Source organism: Enhydra lutris, unplaced genomic scaffold, assembly GCF_002288905.1.
Source record: "Enhydra lutris kenyoni isolate GAN:26980312 unplaced genomic scaffold, ASM228890v2 scaffoldscaffold7, whole genome shotgun sequence".
NCBI lineage: Eukaryota > Metazoa > Chordata > Mammalia > Carnivora > Mustelidae > Enhydra > Enhydra lutris.
Genome location: NW_019154091.1, coordinates 13,806,322 through 13,826,933, shown reverse-complemented (window position 1 = coordinate 13,826,933; position 20,612 = coordinate 13,806,322). Strand labels below are relative to the sequence as shown.

The window sequence follows — 20,612 nt, the reverse complement described above, 5'->3', positions numbered from 1 at the left end:
AAGCTTGAGTTTCAGATGTTCCCATGTAGTTGTCCTACCAGGCCAGGCCAGGTTTTCCCACCTCCTGACTTTTACAGAAGACAACAAACCCTCATTAGTTTTGATGATTTTTTAGTCTTTGTTCCCTATTTTAGGCTTCTGAACCTAATTCTCCCTGAAACTATAGGATTCTGTGACCAGATGTGTGATACTGCGATTAATAAGATGTATTGGTTTCTGTCCCAGTTCCTGACACAGGAATCCTGAAACCCTTGTAATTTTCTGGGTAATAGAAGTGTCTTTCATTCTAATGAGCTGACTCTGGGTGGGATCCTGGATGGCTGCTGGGTGAGGGCTGCTCCCTTGAAGGAACAAGTCATGATTAGAAGCCTAGAATTTTTAGTTCTATCTCCCATTCCCCTGACAAGAGAGAAGGACTAAAAAAAAAAAAAAAAAAAAAAATAGGAGTTAATGATCCGTCATGCCTGTGTGATGAAACTTCTATAAAAAATCCCAATAGTTTCAGGTTCAGAGAGCTTCCAGGCAGGTGAACACATCCCTGCTGGGAGTATGACACATCGCAGCTCCATGGTTACAGAAGCTTCTGCACTTGGGACCCTTCCAGATCTTGCCCTATCTGCATCTTCATTTGGCTGTGCAGTTCTTCATTTGTCTGTATCCTTTAACAGATCCTTTCATAACTGGTAAACGTGTTTCCCTGAGTTCTGTGAGCTTATCTACCAAATTAATGAAACCTGAGGAGAGGGTTATGGGCACCTCTGATTTGTAGCCAAGTTGAACAGAAGTTGTGTGTAACCTGGGGACCCACTATTTACTGAGGACATCTGAAATAGGGTGGCAGCAATCTTGGGGGACTGAGTACTTAACCTGTGGGCTCGGACACCACCTCCAGGTACATGGTGTTAGAGTTGAATTAAATTGTAGGACGCCCAGCTGGCATCAGAGAGAATTGCTTTATGTGGGAAAAACCTCCACACATTTAGTGACCAGAAGTGTCTGAAGAGAAGTTTTCTGTGTGAGTAGTCAAGGAGACACACAAAAGAAAGACTCACAGGAAGGAAGAACTGGAGTGTTTCCAGTTCCGGATGTAACTGAGAGGCGAGGCTGACCAAAACCCCAAGTATTTCTACACTCTGCAAATCCTCTTTAAATGTCATCCCCCGTAGCCCTGAGCATTCTGATTTTTTTCCTCTCTGTTCTATACCTTGAGAAATACTTTTGCCAGGCCTTCTAAGGAATTTGTCTTTTCCTCTTCCAAAACTAGACACAATTCATCACCTACAACTCTGGCATCCTTTTTGCTCCTCTGTGAAAAACCACCTTGTCTTCCAAACTTTTCAAGATTTAGTCCACCCCAAAACATTTCTACACCAGCTCCACACTTAGTCTAAATCATCAAACATAGCTCCTTTCAACTCAGTCTCTCTGACGCTGTTTTCATGGGTATTAATAGTTTCAATCAGTAGTTTTCACACATTTTTAGCCACAAGCCCCTTGATATAAAAGCCACGGACCTCTAAGACATCCATGTAAGATTTTGCATGTTGGCCATGTGTTTTTGTCATTGTCTTCCTGATTGGCACCCTTTAGAATTATAGAGGGTATGACCTGCCTCAGAATGCAGCTATACCCTTCCCTGAGGAGGAACAGAGGAACAAAGTTTGAAAAGCATTGCACTGATATTTTCAGTGCAGGTAATCAATAAAAGACCCGTCTTTAGACTATCAAAGCACTCCTTATATCAATACAAAAAACAAGCAAACAAACAAACAAACCCATAAATAACTCAATTGAAAACTTGGCAAAAGATTTGAATAGACACTAAACAAAATAAAATATCCTTTGGCCAATCCACATAAGACATGGACTCACGCTCTTGAGGAATCAGAGGGTGAAAATCTAAATCATAGTAAATAATCATTTCACATCCACCAAATAAGCAAAAGCTAAAAAGCCTGAGAGTATCAAGTGTTGACAAAAATATGGAACAATATGGAAATTCAAATACTGTTGCTAGTAACGCGAATTGGCACAGCCACCCTGAAAACAACTCGTCATTCTCTGAAGGTGGGGATCTACACGGTCTATGCCTATTTTACTTCCTTTATACCCCAGGGAAACATGTGCACATGTACATCAGGGTACATGCACCGAAGTCTTCTTAGCAGTATTGCTCATAGTAGTTAAAAATGGAAAAAACCCAAATGCCTATGAAAGTAGGAATGGTCTACTGTAATGGAATATTATGAAATACTCTAGAGTACTGTTTGGCTTGAAAACAATGAACTTCACAGCACTCGATAACTTTGGTGGATTTATCTCAAACATAACATTTTCTCTTCCGAAATGAAAACACGAATATTCTTTTTGAAAACTATATTATATTTTATTTTATGGATCAGTCCTTTTTTAAAAAGATTTTTTATTATTTATTTATTTATTTATTTATTTTGGACAGAGAGAGAGATCACAAGTAAGCAGAGAGGCAGGCAGTGTGGCGGGGGGAGAAGGCTCCCCGCTGAGCAGAGAGCCCGACACGGGGCTTGATCCCAAGACCCTGAGATCATGACCTGAGCTGAAGGCAGAGGCCCAACCCACTGAGCCACCCAGGCGCCCCTTATGAATCCATCTTAGTGATTATTTTGGTATTGCTCTGTTGCAAATGTCAGAGGCAGATGAAAAAGGGCTGGATTGGAAAAATCATTTCAGCAGTTATCAACAACTATAATGTTTTTAAAATGGGGTCCTGAGACTAATTTGGGGCCTCACTATTGCTTCTTATGGTCTTACATTCAAAGAGTTTCCATGTAAGATGTGACAGACTGTGTTTCCCCCAAATGGCTGCAACAGTATTTCCCATCCCATGCGCTCCTCCAGAATCCTGCCCCTCCTGCGTCTCCTCTCTTTGAATGGCGGTAGATCTTGGCATACAGCCCAAGTAACCATTGAGCCTACATTCTAAAAGTCAATGCCATTTCCCCTGACTCTCACTCACACTTGGAGTTTCACCTACGGAACTCAGACACCATACTGTGAGAAAATTTAGGCCACGTGGAGAGGAACCAGAGTCTCCGGCCCTAACCCCTGGCTGAGCGCTAGTGGACAGCCAGCACCCACTTGCCAGCCATGGGAAAGAGCCATCTTGGAAATGGAGCCTCTGGCCCACCGTAGAGCTGCTCTAGATAATAAGACACTGAACAGAGATCGGCCTTCTCTGCAGAGGTCTGCTCAAAGGCAGACTTAGGAACAAAATAAATGATTGTCATGGTTTGAGGCCACTAAGTTTTGGGGTGGCTTTTAATATAGCAATAATGACTGGAACATAAGGTCAAGGGGCATTTCTGCTAAGGGGCACCTAGGTGGCTCAGTTGGTTAGCTCTAATTGTCCTGGGAGCTATGGGCTCCCCCCAAATCCCCTTCTGTTCCCTCTCCTCTTTCTTCCTTCTCCTGTTCATATTTGCTGTAGGAATTACACGGGACCTAATGAAAAATGCTTAATCTAATAAATATTTAGGTTGTCTCCAAAAGCAGGAAAGAGGGAACTCTAGCTTAGGAGAAGCAACTTTTCTCAGACTTGCTTGATGCTTTTTAGGATGTTATCAAGTCATGAATGATATTTTCTCTTTCTTCCTTTGTGTGTCCGAGGGTTCATTTTTGAAGATAAGGTGGTCCAGAACTTCTCCTCACTAAGAAGCTTTGGCAATATATACGTTCTCGAAAAGCATTTTCTATGACAAAACAGGGAGGTGGGTGGGCCAAATTGCATACATGTGGCCTATTAATCCTCTCCTATATAAAATACCATGTCTCAAATGTTATTTTGACTACTGCAGCACGTAAGGACATACAAGAACCTGTCCCATAGTTCCTTGGGGGTTCTGCTTTGATCTGGGGCACGAGCAGAGAGATTAAGCAATCACGCTTAGAAGTGTGGCATTGCCGGGGTACCTGCGGGTGGGGGGGCGCTCAGTCAGTTAAGCATCCAGCTCTTGGTTTTGGCTCAGGTCACGATCCCAAGGTTGTGAGATCTAGCCCTGTGTCGGCTCCGCGCTGGGCATGGAATCTGTTTGCCAATCTCTCTCTTCCTCTCCCTCTGTCCCTCCCCACCACCCCCACCCTGCCCCCAAAAAGAAAGAAAATGAGATTACCTTCAGCCTTCAAGGGCTTGGTTGGTAAGTCTTCATTGCCGTTTATTTTAACCTTGTTTCATCGAATCAGTACAACACAGATCAAGGCCTGGATAAATATTTGTGAATTGTTTGAACTTTGTTCTGTGCCCCTAAATACTCTTAGGAAATCAGTTCTGGACTTTAAAGAAGTTTGAGGATCCCAACTCCAGAACGAGATTGATTCAGGGCCAGTTGTGGTAAGAACACAGGAGAAGTAAGGGTATTTGAAAGTCTGCAGGATCTTCTGGGAAATGATTATTACTGTGTGAGCACCTGCCAACAAATGTATACCCAAAGTAATTCTTTTGAAGCAGTTTAATCCAAAGAATGATTTTTTAAGATGAATTTTCGAGAATACTTAACAGCCAGCTACCGAATAATGTGCCCATGCTATGTTTCACTTCTCCACTGATTTCTAATTTGCCTCTCCTCGTCTGCAGACCTTGCTGAATGTTCTCTCCCTCTCTCGCTACCTCCTTCCCCATCTCTTCTGCCTCCTGCCCACTCTCCCTCTTTCTCTCCCCTCTCTCCTTCTCTCTCTCCCCCTCTCCCCCTCCCTCTCTCTGTCTCCTCCTGCCTCCCTCTCTCTCTCTTTCTCACTCAACCTCTCCATCACCTGTGTGTGTGTGTGTGTGAGAGAGAGAGAGAGCGTGCGTGTGCCACCCCCCTTCCAACCAGCAGAGTGAGGAAGTGAATTTCTTTGGTGTCAGCTCACTGTGTAATCCTGAAAGGGTAGGTGGGCCAGGGGTCCGGGCCAGTTGGACAGCAGGGTAGCCATGCTAGAGAGCCTTAGGAAAATCTGTTTTGTAATTTATGTGCTCATGGGCCCCAAGACAGAGCAAGTCCTCCACAGAGAGAGAAGATGGAAGCTTCCAGGTGGACGCCACATCTCTCTGGTGACATAGCCGTGTGGGCTCTGTGGCTCTCTCGTGATTTTAATGTCGAATTTGGGTTTGATTTAGCAGGTCACTTAATCTCTGCTTCCTTCACTTCCTCAGTTATAAAACAGGGTCACCACTTCCTAGTCGACATCGAGAGACCTTGTAAAGACGAGCAAAGACTGCTATTTATAACAAGAAGAGAAGAAGCGTCCAAGCTCAGTTCTACCACTTCCCATTAGATGACTTCAGGTGCTGTTGGTCTCTCTCTGTCTCAGTTTCCTCCCTGCAACCTAAGGATGGTAATAGGAACCACGCCACAGGGCTCTTCTGAGCATGAAATGAGCTGATATTGTGCACAGAGTTCAGTATCCGATACTTTCCATAGATGTCACCTGTTCCTCCTGCTCTCTACCTCATTTTGTCATCAAACCAGTGTCGCCAATCCATGACCAGAAGGCTGGAATTATAAGAGAATCTTGGAATGACAGGGGAAGGCTCTCATTTTACAGACAAGAAAGAAGAAACCAGTGAGGCCGGGAGACTGGCCCACGGCTATCCGGTGCATGGGCAAGAAAGCACGAGTCAGAGTTCAAGCCTCCTAATTGTTGGCTTGGGGGCCAGTCTCCAAAGTTCACTCCTTTAGAGGCTGTGCTGATCTTTCTATCCCCAGATAACCCTTTCTCTGTCTGATTTTTAACCTTAAGACTAGTTGATCCCGTAAACCCATGCATTCCCTAAGTGTCCTAGAGCCCCCAAGGAACCCCGAAGATGAGCTCCTCTCTGGAAAGGCATGCCCCAACCCCTGCAGAAGGCCAGGAGCAGTAAGGCTTTCTCCTGAGGAAGAGACCTAAGGAAGCCACTAACGGGGACAGCAGGTGAGGAGGGGGGCTGGCTGGGGAGCCGCAGCTGCTGGGGAAGGTTGCCCTGGTAACCAGCCGGGCTCCATTCAGGAAGCGAGCCCAACTCCAAGATGCAAAATGATTGCCTTCCCCAGCCCCCTGCAGGCACAAAGGAGCCGGAGGGCTGGAGGTAAGGCCAGGAGAAAGGCAGGCGCAGGGCGAGGTGGGGGCCCACGCTGTCAGTTACAACCTTCCACCTTCCAGAGAAGAAAAAGAAAGCAAGAGAATAGCTCTTTGAATCTTCTGGCCCGAGTGAACCGTAAAAACCACCCATTTAATATGAGTCCTTTTGTGGCCATAGAGGGAAGCAGGCACCCCTCTGTTACCAGCCTTATGAAACAATATGCCAGAAAGGGGGAGTGCGGGGGGTGGGGGGGTTGGGGAGAATTCCCAAACACTGCAACTTTATGGGGGCCCTAAACTCTTCTTGCTCCCGCTCCTTCATTCACACTGATGACAAAGACCATTTGCCACCAATTTATTGGAAAGTTTTTTTTTTTTCCACAGCTTGAGCCGCTTCAATGCGGGGAGCTCCTTCTCCCCAAATCGCTGTCAGACACTTGCTGAATGGGCCAGGCTCAATTATGCTCCCCTCACAGGTTCAGCTCACACTGTGACCCTGCATGGCTTCCTGCTATTCATATGTGTTACTTCCCCTTCGTGGTAATGGCTTGTGGCACTTGGCCAGAAAACATTATTAATTTCAGAAGTGGACTGACAAACAACAAACCCACAGTGAAACGAGAGGAAGTGCTGGGAAGGCCAGCTGTCGGCTGGAGCCCAGCAGTAGGAACCCGATGTATGCAGGTTCCAGGAGGAAAGGAGATGATAATCCGCAAAGAGGAAACGCACTAAAATTACCCACCGCCCGGAGTAAAGAAAAAAAGAAAGAAAAAAGGAAAGAGAAAAGAAATCAGAGAAAAGGAAGGGGAGGGTGGGGGAGGAAAGCACGCAGCTACTTGAGCTGCAGCTGGACAGGAAATTGCAAGCGCTGCTTGCAAATCCCCACTTTGAACAGGCAGTTTAGGGAATGCCAGGAGCGGAAACCGTTCAGAACTGGATTAACAGCAGCCAAGTTGAATGGCAACCCACTTCTCCTTTCTGAGCTCTGACTGACTTGGGGCACCCAAACGAGAAAAACTGAGTTGGTCTTTTTCTGCACTGTTTCTGTTTGCTTTTTATGCACGCTTAGTTGCTCGAAGTCACTCTGGACGGTTTGATAGGATTGCTCTAAAATCAGAGCCATTTGCCTCCTAGAACGTAGATCCCTAAACCATCCCTTTGGCATCTGAACTTGAGCCCTGTGGGTGAAAAGCTCCTCTTTCTCCTCCGGGCAGGTAAAGGGATTCAGGTTATTTGAAAAGAGCCTGGAATGTAGGTATGTTCTAGTTCTTTTGATTTCATACACCTGCCTTTTATTTTGGTGTGTGTATTTTTAAACTTGGGACAAGGAGAGGGGATATCCCAAGAAAAATGACAGGGTATGAAGCCTTTATCTTGAAAGGAACTGTTCCAAACAACCTTGACATAAGGTTCGATAGTGGTTTCTTACCCACATGCTAAACCAGTGAAGCACAAAGCACATTAGAACGGGACTGGCAAAGTGTGATCTCAAGTGCTAATGTGAGATTTTAAAACCCACATCCAGGCTGTGAGAAATTTGGCTCTGCCTTGCCACGTATATAAGAAAGGCAAGTGGCGGGGGGGGGGGTGGTATCATCATTCCTGATTCATTTGGTATTCTGACACCAGGATAATTTGAAGGTAGCATTGCCACGGAAAAAAACTGGGAAGGTAATTATCCCTGTCCTCCTTGGCATGTGTATTACTGTGTAGAAGACCCTGGCAGGGAAGGAGAGAGGTTAACACTGTCTTCTTATTCAGGTACCCCCATTTATGACCAGTCATGAACAGCCAAACCTTATACCTGAGCAAGCTGTGCTCTTTGGCATTTTTCTTCAAGAGCATTTCTATTTTCCTTAAAGAAGCCGTAACTGAACTCATAAAGGATTGTTGGGACACATGATGCAGGCAGTTCATTCTATGATGTCATCTTTATTTGAAGCCAAAGCCACCTGAACATTCCTGGAGTTGCTAAAAACATGGGAACTCTGCCCCACTGTTTCTACAGGACTTTACAAGGCACTGGCACTCCCCCACTCAAAGATTCCATAGAAGTATCATTTCACGTGTAGGTACGATGAAGGAGATGTAAAAAAAAAAAAAAAAAATACACATTCAATAGCCAAAATAGTTATTTATTAATAATTTAAGGTTTTACATTCTTATAATAAATTTCAGCTCAAAACTTTACACCACGAACATATGGAGCAACCGAACTCTCCCTTTTCACAATCATGTGCACTTACTTCACCCATCAGACGGGGACCCATGCTCACACACACACTTCCAGTTTTATACAAATTTCTTTTTAAAAAGGAAAGAAACCAACCCAAAGTATTGCATTTGAGGTGATACTCCCTGAAGAATTTTGTACAGAGGTAATATACTGTTTAGCACAGCTGAAGTTTAAAAAAAAAAGTGAGCCCATGATTTTGGTGTCTTTCCAAGATACCCCTTTGAGACAACACAAGCCAAAATATTTACAAAGGTAAGGCATAGTCAAACTACATTAAGAGGGAAAAAAAAAAATCACAAGGAAGATTATGAAAGAGATTAAAGGCTGCACCATACCAAGGTCTCAGTGATAACAGCGTCCATGTAAATATCAGAGTTGGTGAAGGCGAGCATGCTGCAAATATATCCTTTGGATTAGGAAAGAGCAAACACTTCTATTTTTTTGTTTTAAGTGGTATACTGCTCTTTCTCCCTTTGGATGATTTCTTTTAAACCCATCAAAGAAAAAACACACACAGTTCAAACAAACACTGTGAAGTGATTGAAGATCAAATATTTACAATAATCAAATGGAGTATCAGATTCACTTTATTATTATTTATTTTTGTTTTGTATTTTTTATTTTTTGCAAACTGATACTACAAATACAGAGCTGAAACCTCTCTTTGGCTCCTCTATATGCAAAATTGAATCAGTCTTCACTGAAGACAATATAGAGTCAGTTCCAGATGCAAAAGGAAACAGTCACACAAGGCCCTAAAGAACACATGCTCCTACCCCTACCATTTGGTCCTACCCTATCTACCTGGAAACCCTCAAATTCCAGTCCCTGCATGGGTAGGCTGTACACGAAGGTATGGAGCAAACCTATGGCCTGGATCTACACGGCATGTTCTGTTCTTCCAACAAGAGTGGAGCAAATCTCTCCCATTGTAATGACCAATTCCACATGTGGGAACCTTGTCTAATACAGACAACTGGACCGCTGGGGCCACATACAAAGAAAGCAGCCCAGCTGACGCTGCCAGGAGAAGCGGCTAAAGGAACAGACCCATCCCACCAAGGGGCCTGGGGCCTTTCACGTGGACTGCAGGGAGTCCACCTGGTAGACATTCTGGTTCGAGGGTGTCGTGAAATAGAGCTGCTGCGCAGGGACCCGGTTGTCACAGGGGCTGCTGAGTCCAAGCGTCCTCTCGAAGTCCAGCAGCTGGCCCATGAAGTTGAAGTTGGGGGAGATGTTGGATTTCTTCATCTTGACAATGTCATAAGCATCGTTCATTGACAGATTGAGCTTCTGCATGAGATAAGCCACAGTGACGGTGACCGAGCGGCTAATGCCAGCCAGGCAATGCACCAAGACACCACAGTTTTTGCCCCGGGCTTCATCTGTAAACACAAAAAGGAAAAGCAAAATTTCAGTAGAACCAAAACCCACTCTTTGTGAATGATCAGTCTAAAAACTGAATTTAAAAAAAAAAAAAAAAAAAGACGAGGACGATGGAAAGAAAAAAGAATCGTGTGTGGCAGTGGAGCCCCGCAGGCAGCGCAAATGTATCGTTGCGATAAAACATGCACACTGGGCACAATTACATATTTCAGATATTTTCTGAAAAGGGAGCTTTTGTATTAAGTTTCTGCCAACAACAACAAAAAAATCTTTAATGTGTGCATTCTTTGCCTCAGCATGTGAATCCCAGAAACCCTGCAATATGGTCCTGAATGCCTTTTATACAGACAAGCAGACTGCAAGGGTCTATTAAATTATTCTCCAACTGTTGTGCAGCTAACAATAGAGGTATTCAGGCATTTTAAGAGAGAGAGGGAAGTCACAGGGGACAGCCCATTAGGAGGAACAGGATGTCGACATGGCCTGAAAATGAGTTCCTTTGTAATAGGAAATGCATTACAATGCCTGGAGATTCGCTTCTCCAGGCTTCCAGCCCACAGTCCTTCCTGCTGGGTTCAGGTTACCCGCACTGTCTCACTGCTAACCCGTATCACAGTAACATTCAACTGGATTACAACATCTAGCATTCAGAGCGCTTTCCAACAACTAACCCCATGTCCTATAAAAACTCCCAGATCTTTTAAAAATTATAAAGCAACGCTAAAATTCCTGTCAGTAGTGAGTACTTCCAGCTAGCTGCCCCCAAGTCCAAACACTGAGAAAATTCTGTTGTCTGATCATGTAGGGCCTGCTTTCAAATGACTGAATTCAAAGACACAGGAAACCCCGTTTCAAATACACCTGTGGTCTGCAGCCATGTCAAAAGGCACTTTTTCCTTCCTTGGTGAGAAGGTAAACCAGAATTAAGAACCCCCTTGTAACAGTAGAGACCTGCACTCCGGCAGGCTAGCAAGCAACGAGAGTGATTAACAGCTTACATTCTAGGAATGGCTAAGAATTTTGCGTTTAAAAGTCTGAGGAAGGACTGTATGTTAGTCTCACCTATGAAAGAAATAGCCTCGGGGAAAAACTGGGACAGGTTTTGACTCCAGTGATCCGAGATCGGGATCTGCTTGTATTTAAACTCTCCTGCGTTCTCGAAGAGATTCGGCAAATTGGGGGTGACGTTCAAGATGTACTTGATGCCGAACTCCTCCAACACGTCCAGGTTAGTGGAGTCCTTGGCACAGCCCAAATAGAGGAAGGGCAAGATCTCCACGGGGAAGGAAGGCTGGCTGTTGGACAGCGGGCTGCCATCCGAGTCCGTTGCGCTATTGGGGTCTCGGTCAAGGTCAGACTCAATATCCGAGGAGGAGTCCGAGCTGATCCGCAGGCCCCCGAGCCCCAGCACTGGCAACGGTGGCGAGCTGCTGCTACACAACCCATCTAGATTGGTCTCGCAGTGCAGGGCGAACTCGGCTTGGAACTTACTGAAGCCACCTGCCAGGACGAGAAAAGCAATCGTGTAACCTGAGATCCCGTAGTAGTTTTCACAGCTTGTGAGAGCCGCAGCCTGGCGCAGGAAACACCACAGCACCCTACGAAACCCCCTACACCCAGAACCAATTATAAGAGAAAGACACTTAAATGGGTACCCTTGGGAGTGAACGAACAGGCCCGCCTTCCCTGGAAACCCTTAATCTTTTAAATCCGGAAATGCACAAAATGGCAACTTATCAAAATAATTTGAGTGGCTAGGGGATGCAATCTGCACCCCCAATGACCTCTGCTGTCCTGCAAATCGTAATTCAAAATCGAACGATAGGAAGCAAGGATAGGCAGAGGATATCACGGGGAGGCAGGAGGAGACCTCGTTAAAAAGAAACCACCCGTGCCTGCGGCCGGAAGCTGGTGGATTCTGCGCGAGCCTGCTCGCGGGTGCGGGACGCCCGAGGTTCGCAGCCCGGAGCGGGCGGAGGGCCCCCGGCCCCGCAGCGCGACTCGGAAGCACCAGGGGCGCTTGCAGTCCGCGTGCCTCGCCCGCACCCACAGCGCCGCGACCCCCGCCCGGCCCCGCGCGCGGGGCCCCCCCCCGCCCGGTGCGTACCTTCCAGGTAGAACGCCCGGCAGCCCTCGTCCTTGAGCTTCTTGAGCAGCAATCCAAGCACCGACTCGCCGCCAGTGTTCTCGTTCCAGTCGCTGCTATTCTCGTCGTAGAGTACTACCGTGTCAGTGCCGCAGCGCCGGGTGAAGCGGTCGCGGTCCTCGCCACGCGTGAAGAGCGCGCGCACGGGCAGGTTGCCCTTTTGCAGGCGCCGCAGCATGATGCCCGGGATGGCCACGTTGATGGCCGACTCGATGTGCGACGACTCATACAGCTCCTGCGGCCGGCAGTCCATCAGCAGCAGCCGCTCGTTGCCCAGCTCCAACTGCTCGTTGAGCCACGCCACGGTCTTGCTGATCGCCATTTCCGACGCGAAAGGCACGGGTCTGAGCGTATCTATCATGGGGGTCGCGCTACCGGAGAGGGCGGGTGCCTACCAGACGCCCCTCGGGGCAGGCATAGGGCGAGCGCGCCGCACGAAGCTGCCGCTCTCCGAGCGGGGGTTTAATTCCACCTTGCCCTTCCCAGACCGGGTTAGCGGTTGGGGAAAGCGAGACAGAAGTGAAGCCGGCGGTTCCCTCTGCTCCCGGCTGCGGTCGCTCGCTCTTGGTGTCAATGAACCTCTGAATGAAGCTGCCCAGACAGTTTTGTTCCTCCCCAGTGAATGAAATCCAATTAATTCGGACTCCCTGCTACTACCAGAGGAGGGAAGGAAAGAAAGAAAAAAAAAAAAAAAAAAAAAAGTCCAGCGGCTCCTAATCCCTCCCTTTAAGGCTGCACCTCAAATCCGCCCGGCGTCTTTCTCCTCGAATTATTCAAACCTCGATTTGCTCACTGTCCCTTGGACTCAGCCCTCGCACACCCCCTGCGCGAGGCAGCTCCTCAATGGATACAAACAGCGAGCGTCTCAATGGATACATTCTCTCGGCCAGCCAATGAGCGCGCTGCGGAAGGGGCTGTTGCCGTGGGGACGGGCCGGCTGGAACAGGTTGTGTTGATGAATTGTTAATGAGTTTGTCATTCACAAAAACGGAAAGGAATTTCCGCTCCGGATAAGCCCCAGTGCAAACAAGCTGCAACAGCGGGCTCGGCGGGAGGAAGGAGAAAGAAGAGGAGGCGGCGGCGGCGGAGGAGGAGCAGGGCACATAAACCAGGGCACTTCAGTTGTCTCATGTTTCCTTCTGTTGAGAGTTCACACTTCGCGTCGGAACTTTTGCGCACAAATGGTGCAATTAGCAGGCACAAAAGCCCTTGTTCGTGACGCCTGCGCTCGCAAGCTAGCTTTAAGAGAACTTGTGCTTTTTCCCCCTTTTTATTCCCTTTAAACTCATTTGGACTGGAGTTCGGCTTAACCCCCCCTTCTCCGCCCTCCTTAGGCGGTGTGTGGCATTTGTTTGCCAGTTTAAAAAGCCCAGCTCTGTTTGCTCTGATGTTCTTTTAGCTGAGGCTGTGTTGGGGCTGGTGAACTGCCTGCGCTTTAGTGACCGATGAGGTGTTAAATGCTAATCCAACATCTTTCGAAACAGACTAGGATTTTGTTGAAACATTTTACAGCAAGCAAACAAACAAATGCCTGGTTGTCCAGATAATTGGAAGAAAGGGGTTTTTTAAATAGCATTTAAATTATTTTGTTTTTAAACAGTGGAGCCTGCAGAAACAAACTGGTTGGACAGTCCGATGCTTTTATTCCTCTCCAGCAGCCTGGGGCGTTATGAGCCATTGTTCCGGGGATCCAAGTCCTCCCCCTCCCCCCCCGCCTTTCCGCGGTCACCCACTGCGCGCTGGGGGGTTGAGCTCGTTAATCATTTCTGGGCAGCAAGCTCGGCTTCCGACAGAGGAGCCGGTCTGGCTGGGCTGCCTGGGCTAGGTGCATTTAGGGCGCGCGGGAGCCTGGCGGGCTGTCCCCACCAGACGCTAGGCGTGGGGAAGACCGCACGCGAGGCTTGCGGGGCCTCGGGCAGGCTCGGCGATTGGTCGCGTTGCAGAGAGAGACCCGAGAAGAGGGGAGCCTTCTGTCCCACCCCCGCAACCCCCTCCCCTGCCGGTCGGCGGGCACTTGCGGAGCACCAGCCGCGCCTGCGCGGTGCGCTCCTTGCCTAGCGCCCCGCCGCCCCCGCCTCCTAACTCGGCTGGTGCGGGGCGTGGGGCGACCCTGCGGAGGAGTGCGGAGCCAAGCGCGCGGCTCTGGGTTCCGTCTCGTCCTGGGGTGGGTGAAGAGCGAGGAGAAGTGCCTGCCGAGACCCCGTGGCTCGAAGGGAGGGCTGGGGGGCGCAGGGAACGTCTCCGACGCCTTGCAGGGCCAGCAGGTAACTGGGAAAGTGCCGGCCAGGCCCGCGCGCCGGGTTCAGCTGAGGCGCCGCGGGGCGGGCTGGCCAGGAACCGGATGGAGGCGTGGCCGGGCGGGGGCCGCGGCGGCGAGAAGGCGCATTCCCGGCGCGCAGAGCTCTATTGTTATATAAAAGTGCTGTGGCCTGCCCCTCCTGAGCGGAAAACCACCTGTGTGCGGCCGGCGCGGTGCTGGGGCCAGGGGCGGGGGCTGCGGCCGGAAAGCGCGGGCCCTAATCCGGCGTCCCCTCCCTAACCCCCGGCGGAAAAGAGGCCGCGCATTGTCCCGCCGCAGCCGGGGAGGCGGAAGCGGGGGCAGCGGCTCGGCGGGGGGCGTCTTCCCCCGGCGCCCACCGAGAGTAGAGCAGAGGGCACCTGAGGTCGCGGGGTCTCCCCCAGCCAGACGCCCCGCACCCTCGGGTCTGCCTACTGACGCCCTGGCTCCAATTTGCATTTTTAGTCACCCGCCTCTTCCCTGGTTTGGGGAATGTAGGCTAAAAAAAGGCGGCAGCGAGGCCCAGGTTGCCAATTTTGGAGCTCGGCTAAGCAGGCCGCCCCTGGAGGAGCGTGTTTGACTAAGGTGGGGGTTGCCGCGCGCTCTCCCCGAGCCTTTTTTGGGCATCCCTTGGAACAAAATCCCCATATTTCACTGGATATCATCTAGTTCCAACTGGAGGAGGCTTGCGCTGGAGTTGACGCCTCCGATCCGCCCCCACCTGTTACAGGCGTTCCCACCCCGAGCCAGGGCACCCTGCAGGGGAGCTGCGAAGACCAAGATCCTTCAGCCCGTGATCTCTAACAGAAGAGACAGGGAGGGAAATCCGTTGTTACTTCGCTATTTTGAAAGTGCACTTACCTGAGCCTGTGCACAGATTTGGAGGGATTTTCGCAGTTGTTCTCAAACCTGAAGATAGAGACACTTAGTTTGACCCATGCTTCTGAACCCTGCAGAGACGGAATGTCCGTCCTTCTCAGCACATTTTATCAAATGGCATTCAGACCACTCCGTTCTAAGAAGTGAAGTCTAAGGGGCCCTGGAACGGGGTGGCCGTTGAAATTGTGCCCCTGTCCCGTCCTAAGCGTGTGTCCTTGGTTAAATCCGTTGTGAACTGCGTCTTCCACGTGCCATAATGAAGATAATGAAAATAATCTCTTCGTAGGAGCTCTGTGATGGTGGAATGGGTGAAGTGCTCTAGAATGATGTTTTTATTGTTCTGAATTGCCGGACTGCACACTGTTCTGGGTCCTTATCTAGATGCCCTAAGAGGCCTAACAGCCCACCTAGAACTCCCCAGACTGCCCAGAAGCCCTCGGAGGAACTGCCCTAGGCAGTTTAAGCCGTCCCAATTCAGCTGTCACAGTAGGTGCTGTTACAGACCAAGGTCAAAGTCCTTTAACATAGTTAGGGCATTGTACCCAGCTACCCTTCTGACTTCTCCCTAACGGGACCCCTTTCAACACCCTCTTCTCCAGCCACACCAAATTATTGGAGTAGAAATAATACATAAATTGAGCATTTACTACATGGAAGGCTTTCTCTCGATTTCTGTATTTACATGCATAATTTTGGTCTTCAGAAAACCCATGTAAATTATCCACATTCACAGAGATTAAGGAATTTGCATGAGGTCACTCAGTAACAAACAGTGGGGGCAGGATTTGAGGCCAGACCCTGTTCAGACCATTAGGGATTACCACATACACATCTTATAAGGTATCAGGGAGACCATGCACTGCACGGTTCCCCGCCAAAACTTGAAGGATTGAGTTCTGTGTTTTGAATTTTAACCACCAGGGCTTTTCCAGCTTCACATATTCTGTTGCACTGTCCCCATAAATGTCAAAGACCACAGTTAGACTTACTTCCCCGCTCCTTTAAATCTGGTGATTTTCTCTGCGCGCACCTCTCTTAGTCAACCATTCACTAAATGCTTCATTATTTCTCTTCCTGAGAGTTCATCTTAGGTTTTAATCCTAACCACTGCCATTATAATCTAGTGCATCAGCACAGCACGAGGGCCTGGGTTCCAACCTTGGCTCTGCCACTTGCTAGTAGTTGGATAAGGGAAAATCACTTAGCTTTTCTGGGCCTCCATTCCTTCCTTCCTTCCTTCCTCCCTCCCTCCCTTCCTTCCTTCACTTATTTATTCTAGGTTCCAGGAAATCATGAGGGAATAAAACGCACAAGAATACCCACCCCCCCTCCCACTGCCAAAGCTTACATTCTAGTGAAGACAGACAATAAACAAAATAATTATAGAGCATATTAGGAAGTAAAAGTGCTGTGGAGAAAAACAAAGCAAAGAAGAGAATTCAGCAGTATGTAAAATTAGGAATAGTTATCCCTTCTTCAGAGAACAAGGAGAATTAGAGATGCACAAAAAGTGTAAGACGCAAATTCAAAAGATGAGGTTTTTATTTTTTTATTTTTTTTTATAAACATATAATGTATTTTTATCCCCAGGGGTACGGGTCTGTGAATTGCCAGGTTTACACACTTCACAGCATTCACCATAGCACATACCCTCCCCAATGTCCATAACCCCACCCCCCTCTCCCAAAAGATGAGGTTTTTAAAACTCACTGCCTCATTCCTGCAGAAAGCTGACTCCCTGTTGCTGGTGATCTTGCCTCGAACCTCATTATCCTGGGCCTGTTGCCCGGGGTTTTAAGGAAAAAAGCTCAGAAGAGTTCTAGCTAGCATCAGGAAGGACCATGGCCCTCCTCATTTCCGGAGGCCCCAGGTCCCTGCTGAGGGTATCATTCCTATCCAGAGAACTTTCCAGACTAGAGAGCGAAGCAGGTCATCCCTTACTCCTCATAAGTATGCAGAATCAACGTTATACATCCTAACTTCTCTGTGTATATATATTTCTGTGCATACACCAAGCACCCGTGTTTCAATTCTTCCTTCTTTCATTAGGTGTTTCTCCCTGGAAAGCTCCTTAAAAGTTAAGTCTTTTGTTTATGAATGTTTGCTCGCCTATTGGAGAAGCATTTCAACTCCACAGAAATTTTCCTGTGTTGGAGGACACTTGCAATTTACTAGGACCCAAAAGAGTTAGCATGACCTTTAATCCTCTTGGAGTAATCTCTGTGAATACAATAACATTTATTAACACATCATGTGAAAGTAGTTCAACGGTTTTCCATTAATAAGGAGAGAGTGTTTTGGAAGGTCTGACTTAAATAAAATGTAGTCATGTGACATATTCAGGATTCCCTCTCAGAAGTCCCAGGGAGCCCTCAAAGTGACAGCCAGTGGCTTTCTGAGCAGCTACGTCTCAGAACAGAATTTCAGTGCAGTTGAGAAATGTGTCTGACATAGTCTGACTTAAAGGGCAGATGGGGTTCACAAAACTCAAGCTGAGCTCTTCTGGCAGGTGCCTCGAAGTTATGTCTGAACAGCAGGAATCGTGGAACCCAAGAGGCCCCGAGGACTGTCAGTAAGAAACATGTGCTGCACATTTTAGGCTGTGCAGAGGGAACACCAAAGGGAGTTTCAAATATGAGCCCCTGGTTTGCAGTTGAACAGCTTGCCCCTTCGTGAGGAGCTACAGGGTCTAATTTATTAAGTGCAGGCTAATGATTTTCCCAAACAATGTGGGGGCTGATGGAGAGACAGGCCAGGATAGACAGCAACTAACACGGAGCTAGACAGCTGCAGAGCCAGAATGATAAAGCCACGGTCATGTCTAGGGAGTGGTTGGAGCTTTCCTATAAACAAGATGGCACCCTCACACCTTGCCAGAATGATAGGACCTGAAGAAAAGTAGAAACTATTGTGAAATTCAGACCTTGGCCCTGATCGGGCTAAGCTTTAAAAACTATGGGCTTCATCAACTTTCTTGTGTTTTTGTTTCCCATCACCTGATGAAATGCCCATTAGTGTACATTCAGGAAACCATAGAGACATCATCTAGAATTTTCTCTATTTTTAAGATTTTATTTATTTGAGAGTGAGTCAGAGAGAGCACAAGCAGGGGGAGAGGCAGAGGGAGAGGAGGAAGCTAAGGCTTCTTACTGGGCTTGATGTGGGGGCCTTCATCCCAGGACTCTGGGATCAATGTGGGGCTTGATCTGAGGACCCTGGGATCATGACCTGAGCCGAAGGCTGATGTTTAACTGACTGAGCCACTCAGGTGCCCTAGAATTTTCTTTTGAAGCTAGACAGTCCAGCAAAGAAATTCATTTAAAGATACTAAAGTTTATTTCTTCTTTCTTTCAGATGGTTTTGTCCCTTTCGTTCCAGTGGGAAAACATTCATTAATTCTTCCCTCGTATCTTTTATTTTCAAAAAGTAAGAAATCTGAAAGCATACGTAAATGTATATGTAGGAAGTCTTCAGGAAGCTGGCATCTCCAAGTACAGCTAAGCTCACTTACTATTTTTTTGTTACTGTCGTTGTTTGGAAACGGTACAATAACACCTTGTTTCCCACTGTATTATTCCCAACACCCAGCAATATCTTCAGTGGGAGATTAGGCTTACATTGCCTTCCAGGAAGGCAAGGAAACTATCTGCAGTCATCCTTCCAGAAGCTCCCCAGTCACATCATGAGCACCATGGATGCTCCCTGGGCATTAGCCATGCTGTCTCTCCACACAGAAGATTTGCCTTCTCCCTCCTTGTGTGGGCCACCATTCCTCTGGTGCCTTTTCTCCTCCTCTTGTGTTCCTTTATTTACCCAGATGTGAGAATGCAAATGACTGTTGTGTAAGACAACGAATTATTTTTCTAAGTAGGTACTATTTTCTGTCAGCCCCTTTGCCTCAGCAATCAGTGAAAATGTGTATGTGTGTCCACAATACAAGGCATGCTTTAGCTTAATTGTTGAATTTAAGAACCCACGGATCCTCCAAAATACACTGAGGGAACCCCAGGGGCCTCCAAACTCCATAAGCAGAACTGCTATAGGCCATTTGGTGCGTTAATTACAAAAGATATACTTGGATATACTGTCACACCAACAGACAAACATAATGGCTACAATCTGCTTTACATCCAGCTTTGTATGTGTCAAATCTAACTACTGCCACGATAACTCTGCTGAGCAGATACACCATTACCGTAGTTTTCTAGTGGGGAAGCCTGGGCTCAGGTGTCCGGTAATTATGCGGGAATCCAAACTTAACATCTCTTTGAAAGCCTCTCGAGTAAGTATGTTTTGCTCCCTAATCGGTAGGAATAGCCCTCAAGCATGTACCCTGTGCAGCCTATTAGAAATTCAACGAGTTATAAAATTGCAGCTTCTCCCAAACTTGTTAAATTTTATTTTGCTGCTCAAGACTGGGAGTTCCAGAGTCAAACCAAGCAGGATTCTAATCCTGACTCAGCAGTTTTCTAATCACGTGCCTCTTGGGGAAATCACATAACCTCCCCATGCCTCAGTGCCCTCATCTGTAAAATGGGGATTCTGTGTTATAGGGCAATTGTAATAGATGACTTCTATTTGTAAAGGGGCAGGAACAATCCTGAGTCAATAATAATTCATTGACAGTTACCTGTTTTTATTATCAACACACACACACACAGAGTTATGGGGTTTTTTTTAAGATTTTATTTATTTATTTGACAGAGAGAGATCACAAGTAGGCAGACAGAGAGAGAGTAAAGCAGCCCAATGTGGGACTCCAACCCAGGACCCTGTGATCATGACAAAAATCAAGAGTCTGATTCTAAACCTGGACTGAGCCACGCAGGTACCCCTCAAGCCAGTCCTGTTAACTTCCTGTGCTGCAAGAGGGGACTTGGGAGTTTACTGGCCCAAACAATGGAACCACCATCTCTCAGTGATCTGGTTTCTCTGTCTCTGATGGCAGCCCTGTTTATACACTGGATCCTTAAGATTTTAAGACCTCCTTGCATCTAAGAAACCTCATCTTGGGGCTCCTGGACGGTTCAGTCTTTTTAGCATCTGACTTGGACTTAGGTCATGATCTCAGGGTCCTGGGATGGACCCCCCCCCCCATCGTCCCTCATGCTCATCTCCCTCTGTCCCTCCATCCTCCCACCCCTGCTCCTGCACACTTATGCGCTCTCTCTCAAATAAATAAAATCTTTAAAAATTTTTAAAAAGTAAGAAAGAAGCCTCATCTTATGGGAAGTTCCTTCCTTCCTCTGATTTCCTGCCCAGCAGGAGCTTTTCAGATGCGGGAGGAAAAGGGGGTGGGTGGCAGCCTGGTTAGAGAGCCACTGTCCTGTGATATGAAAGGAGTCTTTCCTCTGTGGGGGAAGGATGCTCTGCTAGAGGACACATCATGGAAACACCCCTGGCCCTAAGTAAACAGACCAGCTGCTTAGCACAGTTTCTGCAGTGATTTTTGCACATGTATGATTTAAAGGTTATTTTTGTTAACCATCTGACAAGTGTGCATCTTTTGGTGTATTCCCATCAGGTTTCTCTGGACCTACCAGAACTTTTAGATTTTTTTTTTTTTTTTTTTTTTTTTACAGAGAGAAGGAACACAAGCAGGGAGAGTGGGAGAG

General features: G+C 47.5%; 1 protein-coding gene across 2 annotated transcripts; it reads right to left on the bottom strand.

Annotated features, from left to right (window-relative positions):
- Window positions 1-8,908: 8,908 nt before the first annotated feature.
- On the bottom strand, window positions 8,909-12,700 carry LOC111142278 (dual specificity phosphatase 6). 2 transcript variants are annotated; one of them, XM_022495330.1, is made up of 3 exons: window positions 11,802-12,699; window positions 10,757-11,194; window positions 8,909-9,693 (listed from the first exon to the last, which is right to left on the bottom strand). In XM_022495330.1, the coding sequence occupies exons 1-3, from the start codon at window positions 12,199-12,201 to the stop codon at window positions 9,386-9,388; spliced, it is 1,146 nt and encodes a 381-aa protein (XP_022351038.1). In that variant the 5' UTR covers window positions 12,202-12,699; the 3' UTR covers window positions 8,909-9,385. The 2 variants fall into 2 exon arrangements, with proteins under 2 accessions (XP_022351038.1, XP_022351039.1); XM_022495331.1 differs by lacking the exon at window positions 10,757-11,194 and having other exon boundaries at window positions 11,802-12,700.
- Window positions 12,701-20,612: the final 7,912 nt, after the last annotated feature.